Source organism: Rhamphochromis sp. 'chilingali' (genome assembly GCF_963969265.1).
Source record: "Rhamphochromis sp. 'chilingali' genome assembly, chromosome: 2".
Taxonomy (NCBI): Eukaryota; Metazoa; Chordata; class Actinopteri; order Cichliformes; family Cichlidae; genus Rhamphochromis; species Rhamphochromis sp. 'chilingali'.
This window is the reverse complement of record NC_137930.1, coordinates 17,320,879-17,340,614: the sequence shown is the minus strand read 5'-3', so window position 1 is coordinate 17,340,614 and position 19,736 is coordinate 17,320,879. Positions and strand designations below refer to the sequence as shown.

General features: G+C 39.9%; 1 protein-coding gene across 1 annotated transcript in view; it reads right to left on the bottom strand.

Moving 5' to 3' along the window:
• The window catches only part of lamc3 (laminin, gamma 3), a 165,139-nt gene that overhangs the window by 126,147 nt on the left and 19,256 nt on the right, over positions 1 to 19,736 (bottom strand). Inside the window, 2 exon segments of the mRNA XM_080876266.1 lie at positions 99 to 265; positions 4,478 to 4,608. Coding sequence (XP_080732392.1) covers positions 99 to 265; positions 4,478 to 4,608 — 298 coding nt within the window.

The window sequence follows — 19,736 nt, the reverse complement described above, 5'->3', positions numbered from 1 at the left end:
GCCTGAGAATGTCATTTGAATTTAACACTGGCACGTGTATTTTCCAGATGGCTGCACCCAGTGGGTTCACAGTGTCACCCTTGGATCAAGCTACTCACTCAAACACTCATTGGCAGAGTCCCCAGTGGCCCTGGCCCAGGGTCTATCCTGGTAAAAGGGGTGACATCTCTGGCAGTCGGCTCCCTCTGTGTGATGCTGGCAGGCGCAGACCAGGTTACCATGTTCTCGCTCAATGCACTCGCTGGCATGGCCGTTACACTTACATCTGAGGGAAACATCGATAGTTAGGTAAAGTCTGCATGTACAAGCTTTTGTTTGTCTCTGTTTTTCCTCCTCTTTTTACTCACACAAATTTGGACACAGTTATGCACACAGTGAATGAATTTGAAGGCGGAAGGAAAGCGGGAAGGTAGTTCCCCCGTAAGAAGTTGTCACTTTCTATTATCCTCCACCGATGAAAACGTGGTCTGGGGTGAGGCAGGGCTTTTATTCCCCTTCAGCAACACTTTTCAACTGTGTTAATATGCCACTAATAATACACTCACACTCACCCAGTGTATCAGAAACAGCAACAAGTGAGTGCAGTATCTCTAATATTGGTAACCAGTGTTGGTCAAGCTACTTATAAAAAGTAATCAGTAACTAATTACTGATTACTTCCCCAAAAAAGTAATCCCGTTACTTTACTGATTACTTATTTTCAAAAATAATTAATTACTTAGTTACTTAGTTACTTTTTAAAAACACGATTTACAACCTGAATAGGTGATAAAGCGATAGATCTTTCAGCCCGATTCTACTTTTTCTGCATAATCCATCATACAAAATGTAATCAAATGGAAAAGTATCTTTTTAAAACTTCTCTTATTAGTTTTAATCTTTTAACTTTATGCATCAAACAAAGATTTAATTATATGCAACATTCTCTGACTGGAAGAAATTTGTTCAACATTTAAACCTATTTTCTGCACATTCCAGCACATAAAAAAAAAAATTTATATATATATATATATATATATATATATATATATATATATATATATATATATATATATATATATATATATATATGTGTTTACACTGACTCTTTCAAATAGATGCAAGTAAAACACAGCAGAAAAGAAATAAAGTCAAAGACTAGCAGTCCTGTTGCTCTATTTTCACCTGTATAGCAGGCGGAGATTTGCCCTGGTGCAGGTGTGCCGCAGCGGTCAGTTGAAGACTCTCTGTGAATTTCCCATTACGTCGTAGCGCACTCGGTGCTTGCTTGGAAGTTTAGGGGGTTTTTTTCGCTGTAAAAAGAAGTTTTCTTCCCACGCACAGCGCACACTAATGTTTTTGTCACTTTTTATGGAATCAAACTCAAAGTAAGGTCAGTACTTCCACACTTTAAACGCTGCACGCTCATACTCTCTCCCGCACTCGATATATTATCCATTGTTGATCTGCACACAGCTGTTGTCACGAACGTCGCACTCGCTTACGTCACTGTCATGAGACATTCTCGCAAAAACGGTTTTAGTAACGCAGTAACGCAGCATTCCTATGGGAAAGTAACAGTAATCTAATTACCGTTTTTGCAATAGTAATCCCTTACTTTATGCGTTACTTGAAAAAAGTAATCGGATTACAGTAACGCACTGTTGGTAACTGTGTTAGTATGTGCAAAAGCATTAACTCTATGCTTTTCTTTTTTTAATTTATAAATGAAATTTTGCGTCTTCAGTAATTATAATAACTTCCAAAATTAAAAGTCAATATTTGTGAGCTAAACGTGATTGTTTAGTTCAGTTTTCATAAGACTGTTATCTGCTAATTTCCTTCCCTTCTGCCTGTGGATTATTTCCTCTGAAGCATGATGACAGATATGCCTTCCTGTGTGCACTATTTCCTGGCAGTGTCACTGGGTTTGTCAAGTGGCTGTGACAGGGGTACAGGCACTTGTCGCTGAGTGGTAAGCTGTGTCAAATTTAGCCAGCTGTCCCAGAACCAGATGTATGCTTGCCTGAGGCTCACACCCATTCGTTTCCGTTGTCTCTGAGGTGCTTCCGATCTACATATTAGACTGCTAGAAGTGAGGTGTGAATATGAGAGTGTTGATCTGAAATATACTGGCAGCATGTAATGTGTGCACTTTAAATTTTCTCATAGATATTTAGACATCTGTCTCATGAGTGGGTTGTTTCCAACATTACTTTATTTCGCTATACTCAAAATATATTCACTAAATTCTGTCTTCACATTGACAAAGTTAGACCCCGAAGCTTCCTTATATAACTTAAGCATACCCTGCTGACCACTGAACACCTCCGCTGGAGCACCTGAGGTTAAGGGCCTTTCTTTGATGAGACAGAGGAAAGTGCTGTTTTCTCACTTTCCCGTCCAGGGTCCAAGGTTTTAACTAGCGACCTTCTGGTCGTAAGCTTGTTTTTCTTACCTTAAAGCCACCACAGCTCTTTTTGCACTATTGATATATTGTAGAAAACCTGGAGGATTTTTTAATAGCATGTGGCTTGCTGACTTGACCTGTAGCGTGTGGTGTAAAAACACGTGTACTTAGGCAGAAAGCACCAGTATATGGCTAATGGCCATGTGGCTCTCTTACCCACGTGCTGTGACATTGGTGGGTAATTTGTCATCCAGCTGAAAGATCCTAAGTGTTTATGACAGATGTCAGATCAACTTTGCGTTCTTTGTAAGGGCTTCATCTCAGCTGCTTAATCGTTTGGTTCTATCTGCATTGCCAAGGTGCAGCCTGGTCTTTGGTACCATGTCCCCTTTCATTACTATGAGTAATAAACCCGAGGATGTGGAAGGAGAATTGAGAATTATCTTGGTTTACTTTCATTTGATGCCAACTTGACAGGCAGAAAGCAGGACAGAATATAGGTTCAGCATGTTATCTTGCCATGGCCACACAGAGTCATGGTACAGTAAAAAGAAAGTTCTAAGGGTTTATGTATCAGGGCATAGTAAAAATCATCTTGTTCTTAGTAAGCTTTTAGATTAGGTAAATTCAAGCTCAGATGAATAAATACACTGTAAAATTATTTAATTAACAACATTTAAGAATGCAGAAGCAGTGTTTGAAAAGCTAAGCACACCCTTACTGCTTTCATAGAAATTAAGAAGGTAAGTAGCAGCCAGTTGTTGCTAATCAAAGGCATATGATGAATTGATCATCAGCAAAAGCAGAAATTTCGGCAGTTTGTGGGTCCAGAGCATTCAGGTGTGTGTTAACACAACGCTAAGGAGGAAAGACATCAGCTGTGATCTTACAGAAGCAATTGTTGTTGCCCATCAATCTAGGAAGCGTTAAAAGACCATTTCCAAACAATCTTAAGTTCACCATTTTTCAGTGAGAAAGATTTCTACAAGCCCACAACATTCAAGACAGTTGCCAGTCTCCCCAGTAGCAGATGCCCCAATAAATTCACCTCAAGGTCAGACTGTGAAAAGCTTATCTCAGACACTACAAGCCTCAGTTAGCATGTTAAATGCTAAAGTTCGTGACAAGAAAAAGACTGATGGCTTGATTGGAAAGAGTTGCTAGGAGAAAGCCTCTTCTCTCTAAAAGGAACAACACAGCATGGCTTAGGTTTGCAAAGTTGCATCTGAGAAAACCACAGGACCTCTGGAAGACTCGTCTAGTTTGTACAAAAAGTGGAGCTGCAGTGTTCCTGGTGGTGGAGGGGTGATGATTTGGGTTTGTTGTGTAGCCATAGGACCTGGACACCTAGCATTCATTGAGTCAACCATGAACTCCTCTGTATACCACGAGTGTTCTAGAGTTAAATGTGACATCTGACAACTTTAGCTTGGCCCGAATTGGATCATACAACAAAACATTAGTACTGACCATAACAGCAAATCTACAACAGAATGGCTGAAAAAGAAAAAAGAAAAATCAAGGTGCAATCAAACTTCAACCTGATTAACTGCTTTGGCAGCAGCTACAGGGAGCTGTGAATAAATGACTACCTAGAAACCTCAGTGAACTGAAACAACATCGTTAAGATGAGTGGACCATAGAAAAGGGTTACTGAATCATGGCATAGACCTAGTTTTTCAAACAGTGCTTCTGCATTTTGTTAAATGAATAGTGACACGGGATAATAAGTTAGGTGCACTTGTTCATCTGAGGTCGTATTTATTTCATTTGAAGACCTGCTAAGAACCAAATGCATTTTATCATGTCCTGATACATAAAACCTTAAAACTGATCAACTTATGATATACTGGGTAAAATCTGTGCTTTGCATGCCCAGCCACCTACCCGTAACACCTCAGCCAGGGAATTAGTTTACTTTAAAACACATTTGGCCATTTGGTACTATATAACTCCCTTAAAAAGAGATGCTAGTGAAGTCGAAAAATCAAAATTGCTTAAGCAACACTAGTTCCCAACATTTATTATTTCAGAGAGTATCAAGCATGGTGACATTGCTTTGGCACCACATTTTCTGGTGTCTCTTACCTGCCACCCACAGAGAAATCAGAGATGGCATAGAAGTACGAGCGCAGCACTTTAGCGTCCTTGAAAAACTCATCTCCAAAGGTGTTAAGCCTGTCCAAAGAGATGAGCAGGTCAGTGGCTGTCACCCATTCCTGGAAAAGAAAAAAAAGAGGAAATGATATGGGAAGAAGAAAAGATATACAGGGTTAGCCAAAAGGAAAAGAAAAAAAATCAATGTAAGAGAACCATTGTCGGGAAGTCTGCTGGCTGCTGCCACTCTTGGTGACACAAGAAAGCAGACAAGAAGGTTGGCAAGAGAAAAAAAAGACACTGGGCTTCAGTTGAAAGGGGTAAAAGAGTGAGATATATAAAACAGCAAATGTTGACAGCAAAGAAAAGAGAGGAAGTTGGAAAGAAGATATGGTCAAGAAAACTACAGTGTAACAGCAGAGGGAGAGCAGATATGATGGGGAGATAATGAGTATGGTGTAAGAAATTGAGTTAATGTCACAAAGAGGGCTGAATAAAAAGGGGATTAATGGAGACTAAAGCTGAAATATGAAAAAAAAACATGAGAAAAGAGACAACATTGCAGCACTGCTTCAGTATAATGGATGGCACTTGGCAAAGCTCCCACCACTGATATGATTTAAGCTCTTCTGTTTGAGACTACTGCAAAGGTACAGGCAGGATGAAGCAAGAGTGGGAAAAGAAGGTAAAGAGGGATAACACAAACAGTGGAAAAGCTAACGGGAAGTACAATAGTGGGTGCAAGATAAAAGCGAGGCCAGGTAAAGAGAGAGCAAATGACATTTTCTTTTCTTTTTTTTTAACAGAACAACTTTAAAACAAATAGCTGGAGAGAAACTTTCTTTTTGTTTCTTGGCTAGTTTGGGACTCTGTGGGAGTCCTGAGGAAGCCTGTCATGCTTAATGTTTTGAAGCTTCTCCCCAGAGATGTCTTTGAAGTCTGGCAATGGGAGACAAGGAGATTGGAGCGGATGAGCCTCAGACTAAAAACATGTGTGAAGAGTTCATTCATTCATTTTTTAATCTCATGTACCATGCATTTTACCATCCATGCACCCCTTACCACATAGTACATTACTCTGCCAATTTTAGACGATTAAACATAAAACTGTGTCATTTACAAATGCCTTGTTATCAAATTCTGAAGTGAACGTTATACTTACATGACTGAATTACAGAAAATCTTTACAGACATGTATGCCTTACTGTGGATGTATCATTCAAATTTTCTGTAGTGCTGGAGCAGGTTTAACATATGATTGACATGTGCACCAACAACAGCTAAAGGTGTGTTGCTAACTGTAGGTTGCTTTTTAATGTTAATTTGCATATGCTGCCAACAACAGTTCTTTTTATTCTTTGAGTCTGTGTGGAATCATGGTTTTGGAGAGACCTAGTAAATAGCAAGACTTACTACTAAGCTCTTTTGACCATTTTTGGCTTCTTCTGGCAACATGATAGCATCATAACCATGTATACTATAGTCTTTACACGTGTACCGATTACGCACAGAACATGGGTGTGGCTTGAGGTTTCCCATGGTGTACCAAATGGCACATATACACATTGGTTGATCAGAAAAGTAGCCATGCTGTTGACTGACTGAATATGGAAAAGAACGAAATATTAATATTGTAATTTTATAAAGTGTACCTTTCTGTAGCTTTTTCCTCAACTGTTTCATAAATGGATGGCTCAATATATGTAAACATTTTCAGTAGGTTGTTCTTTAATAATTTTGATGATCTGGCCAGCCCCGACTACACTGGTTTTAAAATGAGTTTTGCATCCTCTGTATTAAAAGATCTGCGGACTGAAGAGTCTCTAAGAGTATAAAAAAATGGCTCCAAAAACACTTGATTGGAATCAATATAGTATCAGTGCACATTGAGAAAATTTCTATTCCTCTGCCTCTTCATAGTTAGCATGTAAAAAACCAGAGTAAGGTATTAGTCATGGTTCAGCAGAAGAAAATGGTTAATTGGGAGATAGCAAGAAATGGAAAAAAAGGTGACATGCCTGAACCCTCTAAGGCTCTCTTCACAGGTCCCTTCTGTGATGTTTCTTAGTTTAAAATAGCCTGAGCAGCACTGCAGTAAAAGTTTATAACTAAATTATCTTTAGAGGAGCTGCTTCTGGGGGGCTTTCTTGTGCTGTCAGCAGGTCCAGCATCCTCCTATTTCAAAGGAGACAATCTTGGGATTTAGACCACCTGCGTGGTTAGTGCCTCCAGATCCAAGAGACATACTGCTGTGGCATCAAGTGGTCACAGTCCCCATTTTGAAGCATCTGGTGTGAATGCATTGCACATGCTCCTGATTGATTTTGCAATAAATGGTCTCAGTATGACTACCAAACGTGGGTCAGCTGTGTCAGTAAATGCTATAAAGAGGACTATTTCAACTGGGGTCAGCAAAGTGCAACTTGTGGTAAAGAATGTAAAAACCTGTAATTAACACTTCCTTTTTTAAGATTTTTTTTTCTTTTCTTCTAATTAGAGCAACCAACTGAAGGTTGTAACTGACAACTCAGAATTGCATCTGTCACCAGGCGAGGACAAACTCATTCACCTCTTGCCTGAAACGTCTCTTCATGTCTCTGTATCTTGTCTTCATATGTTCCTTTCCGCCAGTATTATCGTTCTAGTACACTTCAGATTTTCCATAGGGTTCTGTGCTTTTGCAACCTATTGAGGATATTTGGTAGTAAGAGTAACTAAAATGTGGCAGAACTGCGTGCATGCTATTGTTCTGAGACTTGCTTTATCGATTTTTGCCCCTGCTTGACTCGGCTCTACAGACTAATGTGCTTTGGGATGATGCTTTATGACCCTGATGCATTGAGAACACCGATGCTCATTCTTCACTTTGCAGTACGCTACCTGAATATGACTATATTTTCATCCGTGGCTTCTGACAGGAGCTGGGAGCACAGGGGATCAGATATGACAGAATATCACACATCCTCTGCAATATGCTTACAAAATGTCTTTGAATCTTCATCTTTTTCTACTTTGTCATCCATGATACGCTTGTCTAGAGTTGGCTTATCTCATGGGTGTGATGCCTTCATAATGTCCTTGTAATGAAAAAAAAAAACTCTCCCTGATGCACAGCTGACGAAAAAAATGTAAAAAAGGCCACATACATAAATGAAAACAAGCAGTCGTCTGAAAGTCTTTGAGTCTGTTGTACGAAACACTATTTATAGCATCTTGCACATTTTCTGTCACAAGGAAAAGATTTCTTTTTCTTGACTTACACTCAAAATAGTTGAAGGCTTCCTTAATGAAAACTGATGCTGAGAGTTTTCAAGCATGCTATTGTTTGTTTAAGGCTGCGGGGATAGCAATGCTAAACCCCACAGCAGAAAGGGAAACTGGTCATCTGCTGCTAATTTATCCACAAATAGGATATATAGTTTGTTGTTTTAATGCTTTAGGTCTGTTTTTGTCAAGTGGCAACCTCTAGGCTGAAAAAGCATTTACAATAAAAATGCACACATTAAAAGAAAAAAGAAAAAAAGCTTTTGTCACTATCTTTTATTTTCCCCATTGCTGGAGCAGAACTGGGTTCAGCTGAGAATTAGCTACTAGTTCTGTGCTTGGCGTCACCTAAGCTAATTTGAGATATGCAAGTGAAATGTTAGTGGTGCTGGTGCCTGTTGTTGCATTTTAACGCAATTATCTGTCAAATAATACAGCTTTCTATGGGGTCAACTGTACTAAAAGGCCATCCAAGAAGCTTGTGCTTCAGCTATTTGTTTGTTATTTAGCTGTAATTAGGATTAGTCAGTATCTTTGTGATGCTCCTAGTTTACATAGTCTATAGATGCACTCTGTTTCTCAATCTTGCTAGCATTATTTGATAACTTAGATAAATATGACTTCAAAAAAAGAAAAAAGAAAGACAAAAAAAACAGCATCCTTAAAGGCACAGTTAAGGCTTCACAATGACAGGTATCAAAACTGAATGGTGACAGCACAGGAAGTACTGCCATATTTTATATACAGTCTACTGTGGAGAAACATTTTTATGTGATCAAAACTTTAGGGGCTACTGGACCAGCCGCTTTGTAAAATTAATAAGTAAATGATTAACACTACTTAGCAGTCATTTATACTGAAACACATGCCTTTACTACAGAGGGGCCAGGCTGGTATTTCAGTGATTTTAAATCCCAGCCTCCAACTCAACACACTCATAAATGATCAAATGCTTAAATTAATTCTTAGCATTTTAAAATTCTAACACACATTAAAAGCAAATACTCTTCCATTTATCATAGAGTACACGACCATTATTATACGGAAGAGTAATTAGTAATGCTCGGTAGAACAGTGTTAATTGTGTAAGAAAAAAAAAAGCAGATATAGTTCCAAATATCACTTAGTCTACTGAAAGGAAGCGGTTTCTCAGGGTTAATTAGTAGTCAGCCCAAAACTTATTATTTGTGCAAAGCACAGCAAAAGCTTAATTAACTTTGATTCTCACTCCCTTGGAATTTTAGTCCACAATGCTACAATGATGCTGACTTAGGCTCTGGCGCGTGAGAGTGGCAAAGAGCCAGTCCTTTGTCTAAGACAATAAGCGTGTAATGATCAAATGGGCAGGTTCACAGACATGTATCTGACCGCACATAGTAAAGTTGTTTTTTATTATTATTAACATACCACACACAGCTTTAAAATGCATCTTTGCTCAGGGGCTTACAACCTCCACCCTCACCTCTAAAATCTCTCTGGTCTTTTCTTCCTCCTTTTTTCCTCCACTTGTCTTCTTCTCTCCCTTCTCCCGTCTTCTTTCCCTGTTTACTTGAACTCTGAAGCCTCTGGCTGCAGGCAGTGACAGGAAAGGGAGCAGTGTCCCTCATTCCAAAGTTAATAACTTTTTAATTTAATTGCTTAAGTTCACTGTGCCCTCAATATGTATTTTTTCCCCTTTACTCATTGGCATTCAATGCCGGAGCTCCAATTTGCCACACAGCTTTCTAGAGTGTAAGAGAGAGAGAGGCAGAGAGACCGCGAGACACTGAAGGAGAGGGGATGGACTGGTGGCAGGGGAGACAGACAAACCGTTTTAATGGATGACTGAACAAATTAAATTTGAATTCATACAGCAGCTTTCATCTTCTGCATGATTATTGAAAAAAAAAGAGCTTTACAAAATTGACAACAAGGCTCTCTTTGAAGTAAGCCGTTACTTTAGGAGGTGAGTGTTATTTATTTCAAATAAAAATCTAAACTAGCAGTGAAAACACAGTCCATTAGATCAATGGTGTTGCAAAGAATGCTGTGTGTTTATATGTGGCATGTACACAAGTAAGACAAAAACACCTGCGCGTTTAAACGGCGTCTTAGTTTTTATTTCATTTTGCTTTGACCGCTCAAAATTGCAAGAGACACTTTCTAAAAGCAGCAGATGAGGCATGTGAAGTCTCTATATCAAGACCGCACACGCCTCAAAAACCGAGGCACAAGTAGCAATAGTGAAAAAGGATTAAGATGCTAATAAAACAGACAGAATGCAATTTCTGTTTTAAGCCTCATGAAAAATGCATAGCTCTGTACAGCCAATATGCAGAGGAAATGGCACACTGACATGGCGCATAGAAGAAGAGGAATCAGTTAATGCTCTGTTGACAGTCTCTTTGTAAAGTGTTTGTTTTCAACCCCTGACACAAGTGCCCAGCCTTTATGAACCTTCCAGGCAAAAGTTTCCTGAGGGGGGGGTTTCCGAGGACAATTTCCAAGAAAAAAAGATACATTATATTTACAATGTATCCCTTTTCTTGAAAACTGTCCTCGGTTGAGATGTCTTCATGGTCCGGTGGTAAAAACAGTGTCAATAAGATGGACATTATATGGTAGACTATGGCCTATTTTGCACCTCCAGGGTATGCTTTTACTCCATTAGCTGGATCACTGCACATGTTTATAGAAATGCAATGTTGCTACAAACAATTCCGAAAATAACCGGGCAGTATTTGCTCGAGGCATTTACTCTGATTACATCAATGTTATGAAAAACACATTCTGTCTGAGCAATGGCATTAACAAAAGGTACTGAGGCTTGTTTTATAGATATGGTTTCACAGAGGCTAATCACTGATTACATTCGTGGTTTAATTTTTTTTTCTTCTACATTTCTGGGGGCAGGGGGTAGAAAATAAAGCAAGGTGAAGCCAAGTGGCGAGCTTACTGAAATGTTTATTTTAGATGTATTGCATGCTCCATAAGATTCTGTCACCTACTATATTTTTGATTGAATAAAGTCTGTGCTGCATTTTTCTGTACAGCACCTATCACGGTTTCAGAGAGACTATAGCCTATCTCAGCTGCCACAGGGTGAGAAGACAAGTCGCCACTCTGTCCCAGACATACAGACAACCATTCACTCTCAAGTTAGCGTAACCCAACTCCATGCGTGTTTTTGGACTGTAAAAGCCAGAGTACCCAAAGAGAACCCATGCAATCGGATTTGAACCCAGGACTTTCTTTTTAGACATGCTTTCAGAAGTTTGTAGCACATAGACAAATTCAAAGTGCAAGCTTTTATTATTTGCCCCATTGAAACCCATTTTAATACACTTTTTTATTTTTTTACTTATGTGGATATATATGTGTATAGCATGTATTTAAGTATTTAGTAAGTTAGTTTAAATGTTTAGCAATAATTACCAAATGAAAAAATTACGTAAAGTTTATTTGGTTTTCCAAAAGAAACAGTTGTGATAACAGTAATTCAGGAACATAGTTTCCCCATTCAAATTATAATGAATTTAAGTGGTTATAATCGATATTTAAGTCATAAAAATATAAAGGGCTATTTCTGAATCCCCATCTATCATCCTCTATATGCCTATATGTTGTCAATACATACAATGGCAGTAAGAAACACTTTTTTAATAGTTCAATATAGTATTAACATTACGTTTGCCTTCAGATCAATTCATTGACCTTGAAGGAGAGGTCAGAGGTGAAATGTGTGAGGTTTTTAAACCTTTATATGGTACTTTCCATATGTTGACAATACACACCACACTTGTAAGAATCCTAGTTTATAAATTATAAGGCTTTATGTCGATTTTCAACCAATAAATCATTAAGTTGACCTTAAAGACCTTTGTGCATTTGAGGCTAATTTTAATGGATTACTAACATGCGCCCACTCTACACCCCTGCAATGTTTTATCAGAATTCATTCTAAACTTTTTGAGCTATCATGTTTACAGCTGCACATGTAATCATAGTGTTTACCATGGAAACTTCAATTTTGTCTGAACTAAGTAGTAATAAATACCAGGCCACCCTTTCCTTACTGTTTTTAAGTTATACCTGTAGTTTAGCCACTTGATGTTTTTAATCACCTATCTCTAACAACTGCATAGCAATTAAAATGTGTGTAGTTTTTTTCTACTACAAATTTACTACAAATTCCCTTAAATGAAGAATGTATAATTCTAAGACTTAACCCTGTGCAACTCTACAGATGACTTTTGTGTCTAGGGAGACTCTACGCTTTCTTAAACAAGTTGGAATCTTTCAGATGCGAACAATTCTAACCAAGTCGGTGCAACTTCCTTAATCCCAATGCTGTATTCTAAATGCATCACTGCAATCAAGCAGGACAAGCACAGAGAGTCCATGACAAGATCTTTGGCCTTTACTGGTCCTGTTTTTGTGCTATAATACAATCTAAAGCCTGTCTGAAATACTTCAAGTAAATCCTTCCCTCTCACATAGTTGATCTTGAAGAACTTTAGAAGTAAAACAAAGGCTGGAAATCTGTACATAACAGGCTAAAATGCCTGGTCAGTTAAAGGCTTTTCAATTAATGATTTTATTACTGCCACCTTAAAAACTTGTGGTACATAGTCTATTAATAATCGTTTTTCAATTGGCAGATTTTATTTGCTAGTTCAATGATAAGCCTTAATAGACATGTCTAATAGATATGTTGATGGTTTGGATTAAGTATTTATTGATTTTAGCTCAGAGTGATCAATAGGAGAGAAGCAATCAAAATAAAGATAGCATTTTCTAAAGTAGCTGTAGTTAATGACACGTCTGTGACATTTGTGGGATGCCTTGGATTTTTTCCCCTTCTAGTAGTTAACATTTTCAATGTAAAAATGGCACCTTGTCTTTTACCTCTGTGCATCAGTAAAAAAGCAGCTTGTAAGCATTCACACAGGTGCTAAAATGTGAATGTTTTTCATTTGTATCCACATATGGCATTTTAATCATAGTCACACAAAGTGTGGTTTAATGAAGAGGCTTTAGGAGATGAAGGACTTCTTTAGAGTGTATGATTTCTTGAGATATTATTTTGCAAGGCTGCCAGATTCATAGACAACAACAGATGTGCTGTTTATACCGGGTACATAAAAACAGGATTTCTAACAATACAAGCCCTGCGAGTAGCTGTGAGTTTAGTCTTCTGGCTAATATTTGCTAATATTGATCAAACAGCTAAAGCTGATGGATCATTAATCATCAGTATTACAAGTATTTGTTTAAAATCTGGACACACTCCATGTCTGGGAAATGTTAACATATGTTAAAAAAGTGTTATAGAGCAAGAGGCAGGGTACACACCTGGAATCGCTAAAGGAGAGCAAGACGTGAGAAGACCATTTTAAAAAGGAAAATCTACTACTAGACTTTAATTTATTTCTGTTTAGTTTGTATACAAATGAATAATGAGTCCCAAAACAAAACTCAAATGCTACCAGGCAAGACAAATCGTAAAAAGAAACTATGCATTTCCTGATAGTAGTCTTGATTCTGAAAGACAGCTATTCAATATTTGTGTTAAATGATGACAAACTTTAAGGGATTCTTTACAGTGGACATTTCAAATAACATACCTACATGCATATACGCGCTTCCCTTCCTTGTTGCTGTCTCCTTCCTTTTTACGGCTCTTAATCCTATACTCAATTAAGGCATATTATGGGTTTGTAACTCTAACCACTAACGGTTTTAATTGCTTGTTTTCTTCCTGTTATAATAGTATTAGTAGCTCAAACAGGAAGTAGCATGGCAGCAATAAAGAAACCTGTGCCCCACCATCTTTGTTTTGCTGATTCACTGTGTTGGAAAAAAAGCACTCCTTTGCATTCCACCAGCTTTGATTTAGCATCAAAGAGGATGGCTGATGTGTTTTTGTCTCTGCTCACTACACCCATCTGTCCCATCACCCTTAAAATAGAGAAGGAATGAGAGCTTGAATGAAAGAAATGGTGCAATTGATCCGTCTTTTATTCTAATGGGAGAACAGATCACAGTCAATTATGGGTCTTCTCATCTTGTTGTTTAAAACATGGCGGAGAGTGAATGGGGGGAGGTGGAATGAAGGAGAGCGGGTGTTTGGCAGGTCTGTTGAGAGATTTGCCACCCAATCTATGTATTCTTAGCTTATATTGATCCTGCGCTGCTCTATAATCAGTGGGTCGATGTCCTCCAAAGCATACTGAAATACAGCCAGCAAAACCATTAATAGTCAGGTTTTAATGTAAGTAACACCTGTATACCGAATACCTACCCCCCCCCAAAGAAAAGATCTCATGTTGCTACATGGCTTTACAGTTTAAATAAAATCATCTTAAGGTTCAAGAGGCTAATGAGAAATGCCAGTAATCCACGTTGCTTGAAAAGGTAATTAAGCACTTTTTCTAAACAGTGACTGGTATGGTTAAAAAAATATTTTATATATACGTATACATACATATACATATACATACATATTAGGGGTGCAACGATACTCGTATCGATATTGAACCGTTCGATACAGTGCTTTCGGTTCGGTACGCATATGTATCGAACAATACAAAATTTGTAACTTTCCTTCTGACGATACTGTCTGTGTTCAGCGCTCAGTGAATCTGCGTTCGACTACTCCGCCTAGGCTGCACTGTCGAGCGCAGATCCACTGAGCGCTCAACACAGACAGCATCGTCAGAAGGAAGAGCGCAGGGCAAGCTAGCGAGACAGAAGTTAAGCTCTCCTTGCAACATGGCAAATTGAACCTCCCCCACCCTCATTCAGATCTGGCGTTTGGAATTATTTTGGTTTTCATGTGAGGTATGACCCTGAAGGTAAGCGCGTCATGGACTAAAGTAAAACAGTGTGTTGGATGTGCCACGCAATGCTCAATTACATGGGTGGGAACTAGTGTGTTAGCGCAGTTAGCTCGTTAACGTGTTGGCCGTCTAGCCCCATGCACGGGGCGATCAGGGGTAGCTCGTTAACGGAGATTTGCCGTGTTGTGGCGTTAACGTCATTTCAACGAGATTAACGCTGACAGCACTAGTGGGAACACAACGAATATGACTGCGCGTTTACGCCGACATCATCCTAGTGCAAAGACAAGTGGAAGCAGACAAAAACAACAAGCATGCATGCTACAAACTTTACTCGAGTCATTTAGACAGCCGTTAGCACATGATTCTCCTTATGGGAACCTGATATGTTTAATATTGTGGCGAGCTCAGACAAGGAGGAGACGGAGGTGTCGTTTGGTCTTGCTTCCCGTGAGCTAGCCAGGGAGCACAGCCGTTTATTGACATCTGCAGAAGAACACTGCCGCTAGCTAACTGCTCAGCGCGGCAACAGCACAGCAACAACAACAACAACACACAGGGCGCCCTCTGACCCCGGAAGGACACACCGTCGCAGCGAGAGGGCGTCACCCGTCACTATGGCAACATGAACAAAACATAACTGTACAAACAGAACCCCGAACAGCCCTGACCCACTACATAGCCCCCACCTAAAGGGTCAGTCGTCCCCGACGACCCCATTACCCCACACAAAGTCCTGCAAATGTCCAGGTGCCTTCTTTTGGCGCACCGGCCGGTCACGACCCGCGGGGGAAAAGTCACTCGGGTCAGAACATGGGGTGCCACCATCATCCCACTTCTGACACCAATGTGGCGAGCTTAGACAAGGAGGAGACGGAGGTATCGTTTGGTCTTGCTTCCCGTGAGCTAGCCAGGGAGCACAGCCGTTTATTGACATCTGCAGAAGAACACTGCCGCTAGCTAACTGCTCAGCGCGGCAACAGCACAGCAACAACAACAACAACACACAGGGCACCCTCTGACCCCGGAAGGACACACCGTCGCAGCGAGAGGGCGTCACCAGTCACTATGGCAACATAAACAAAACATAACTGTACAAACAGAACCCCGAACAGCCCTGACCCGCTACAATATGCTGCTGAGAATATAGCCCAGAAGAAGCGTATAGTATAGCTTTGATTTTGGAAAGAGCCATTTTTCTGTAATAAACTCTCTTTTCCAAAGATGAGTGATTCCTCAATCAGATACAGGGCTCGCAAAATCACTAGCCCGACGTCCCGGGGCTAGCGATTTTTCCAGTCGGGCTACCAAAATCTATCTCTGCCCTGCCCGTCCGGCTATTGTAGGAAGGAAAAATATATAGGGTTGCCAACTCCCTGAAAAATAAATAAGGGACACCTCGTGGCCAGGGCCGGGCGACCCAGTTGTCTTCACCCTTCCCAGTGTGGTGAATTTTCTAGCTCTTTTTTTGTGTGTGAAATTATTTTTTTAACCATTTGACTTGAATTTGATTTAAGTAGATGTTTATTCTTTGTGATATGAACACATGTGAAACAAATGATCATTTAGCCATTTATTTTTAGCTCAAAATGACAACAAACAGGTCTCCTTCTTAAATAGAAGCCTGTCATGCTTAACTTTTGAGAATATAAGTAAATCTTTCTTTAAAAGAACTCTGTCCTGCTTAACTTAAAATAATAGAAAACAATAGAAAGAAAAACATTCTTGTAACAGTGCACATTTAGTGCATTTAGTACAATTGGCTTCAGTTGAGGTATTATTTCAGCTTTTCTAATGCTAATCAGCTGCTCCTGTTTGTAAACCCGCTTGTTCCCATGATTACGCATCTTAACTCATCATCATTATTCATCTATGTATTACTTTTATGTATTAGTCATCTATTTGTAATCATCTATCCTTGCAGTTGTTTATTACACAAAATAAATTATATTATCACACTTCTGGCCACATAGCCCTGATATTCACTGCACATGCCCATATTAACTTTTTCCAGCCAGGTGTTTTCCTTTTCCCATTCTTCCCTTTCTCTGAGGGGAACAAACATTGCTGCTCTAATGCTGGGCTTACACTGTGCGGTTTTAGGCCCATTTTGAGCCGATTTTTGAGTGATCTTCATCGTGCGTCGTGTAGTATACGTGGGGTAACGAGAAGCGATTAACACCTCACGACCAGCTCCCGATCATCAATCGCTCGTGAGGGTCTCATCACAGCCGCTCACACTGCTCGCGCGCAAACACGTAAACGTTGGTGTAAAAGATGGAGCAGCACGGCTGTGCAGCGTGTGATCTGGACACAAGCGATGGAGGCACAACTTGTAGAACTTTTCAAAGCTCATCCGAGCCTTTTCGATGTGGCATCACAAAATTATCACGACCACAACAACCGTGAAAATAGTGGGATTTACACTGCTGCTCAATCACAGCTGCCTGATCAATGTTTTTCATTAGCAATTTAGCAAAGTTGATGGTGGTGGTGGTGTGTCTGTGTGAGTGTAATGCTGGGCTTACACTGTGCGATTTTTGGCCCATTTTGAACCGATTTTTGAGTCGTGCGACCGATTTGGCGATCGGCCCGATTTTGGCCTTCATCGTGCGTCGTGTAGTATACGTGGGGTAACGAGACGCGATTAACACCTCACGACCAGCTCCCGATCATCAATCGCTTGGTCGTGAGGGTGTCACCGCAGTTTGTCACACTGCGCATGCGCAAACACAAATGTCAGCGAAAAAGACGGAGCAGCACGGCTGTGCAGCGTGTGATCTGGACACAAGCGATGGAGGCACAACTTGTAGAACTTTGAAAAGCTCATCCGAGCCATTTCGATGTGGCCTCACAAAATTATCACGACCACAACAACCATGAAAATAGTTGGATTTACACTGCTGCTCAATCACAGCTGCCTGATCAATGTTTTTCATTAGCAATTTAGCAAAGTTGATGGTGGTGGTGGTGTGTCTGTGTGAGTGAAAGACAGAGGGAGAGCGCGACAGATTTTCTGTTATAACCTTCATTTTATGGAGGCACAGTGTGAGTACTCAGGTCGCATCAGAGCATCGGGCCGTATAGTGTGAGACCTGCATCGTGACCTACCAACTTTTAACCCCTGCGAGTCAATTGTGCAGTTTGAGCAGGAGCTGAATAACGCGACTGAAAAAATCGCACAGTGTCTGCCCAGCTTTAGGTGTACTGTCGTCCGAGACTTGCACCGCAGTGTCGGCGTTTGTTTCCCTGTTGGCCATGCTTCTTGTTGTGGTCATCTGTTGTCTTCCGGTATTTTCTCCGTAAGCGACCTTTCCTCGACCAATGAGATGAGCGGTAATCTGAATTGTCATACTCGAATTGTCATAAGTGTGGTGTCAGCTCATTGGTCACAAAGCAGGAGAGGGGCTGGGAATTATGTTTTCAAACAAAGCGTTAATTCCATTAACATTTATAGACTACTTTTGATTCTCACTGTATTACGGGACAAAGTGCGTCCCTTATTAGCTCAATACGGGACGTGTACTTTTGTTTCGAAATACGGGACGATTCCGTTTTTTAAGGGACGGTTGGCAACCCTAAAAATATATGTCAATGCTTTTGCATTGTTTCGGAAATGTAGCTGGGTAATTATGTCATTGGCATCGATGAGCCACTGTCAATATGTGACATATTGAAATCGCGTTTGAATTTGCGCTTGTTTTTTGCTTTCACTTTGCAATCGCGCGAACTGTGTATAGAGAGCGACAGTACTGATTGGTGAGTGATGATAATTTGCGCACCAATTCCTCTGACATCGTCTTATCAATCGTTAGCTTACTATGCAAACATGACAAGTGAAATCTCCCGCAGCAAGCTTAAACATATGAGAGGTTGATAGCGCAGAGAATCGCTGACCGTTATGTGTGTGTGTGTGTGTGTGTGTAAAAGGAGCAGGATATATATTTTAGTTCTGCTGAGCCAAATAAGACAGGTCAGGGTTAAGAAGTGACAGCCAAAGAAAAGCTTACCACAAAACGGAAAAGTTATGACAAATCAGACTATAAGGCGAAAGGAAAGTGCAGGTTTATGGTTTCATGGACAAAAGAATTTCTGTGGCTGCAATATGACAAGCTATATAACCGCGGCTGCACATAAGTGGTCCGCAGGTGCGCATTCGCTGTCAAAAAAAACCCAAAAACGCGCACAAGATATGAAGTTGCAACGCGTGTTTGCATACATAAGTTTTTCTGGAGGAGGACAGACATTTGTTTAGAACTCTTAAAGATGTCGAAGAAGCTCCTTTAAGCAATTACTGTGTTGTTCCTCCACCTCTAAACAAATGTCAGAAGGAGTCCGAACCACAAAAGAAGCACGTATTCTCGGAAAAGTGGTTGCAGGAGGTGAGCTGGCTTCAAACAAATGATGAACGCACAGAGATGTGGTGCGGAATGTGCCGTGAAAATCCCACTCTAGTGGACAAAAACAGCGCTTTTTATATGGACGCAAACGTGCGTTGCAACTTCTTATCTGGTGCCCGTCTTTTATTTTGACAGCAAATGCGCACATGCGGACCACTTATGTGCACCCGTGTAAATAACATAATGTTCTGTCGGGTGTGTTGTTGGTTTTCTCTCGATTTCTGAGTCGACAAGCGCCTTTGTTACTGGGACCAATCATTTTAAGAAAGGCCCCCATTAGAACCCATGAGAAATGCAAGAAATACATTATTGCTCAGTCTGCAATATCTTTCCCAGAACAAACACCAATTGCAAATAACATACTAAAAATAAACCTGAAAAATCTGTTTAGAACAGCGTACTATGTTGCAAAGAGTGAACTACCACTGGCAAAATTTAGCAGCGTTTGCAAACTTCATAAAGCAAATGGCCTAGATCTTGGTTCCACTTGCCTCTTACCCGTGACTTCAGTGGAAATTTCAAATTCAGGATCTGACACAGACTGATTCATGTCCTACACAGTTCTTACAAGTTCATAGAAATTTCTGTTCAATTAGAACCAAGTATTTGAGTTGATGATTGTAATTTTTATACAATGTTGTAATTTGTTTTTCAACAATTTTTTTGATTAATGTGTTGTTTCCTTTACAATATTATACTTTAATGTATAATATTGTAAAGGAAACAAAACATCAATCAAAAAATTGCTCTCTTTTTTATTCGGGC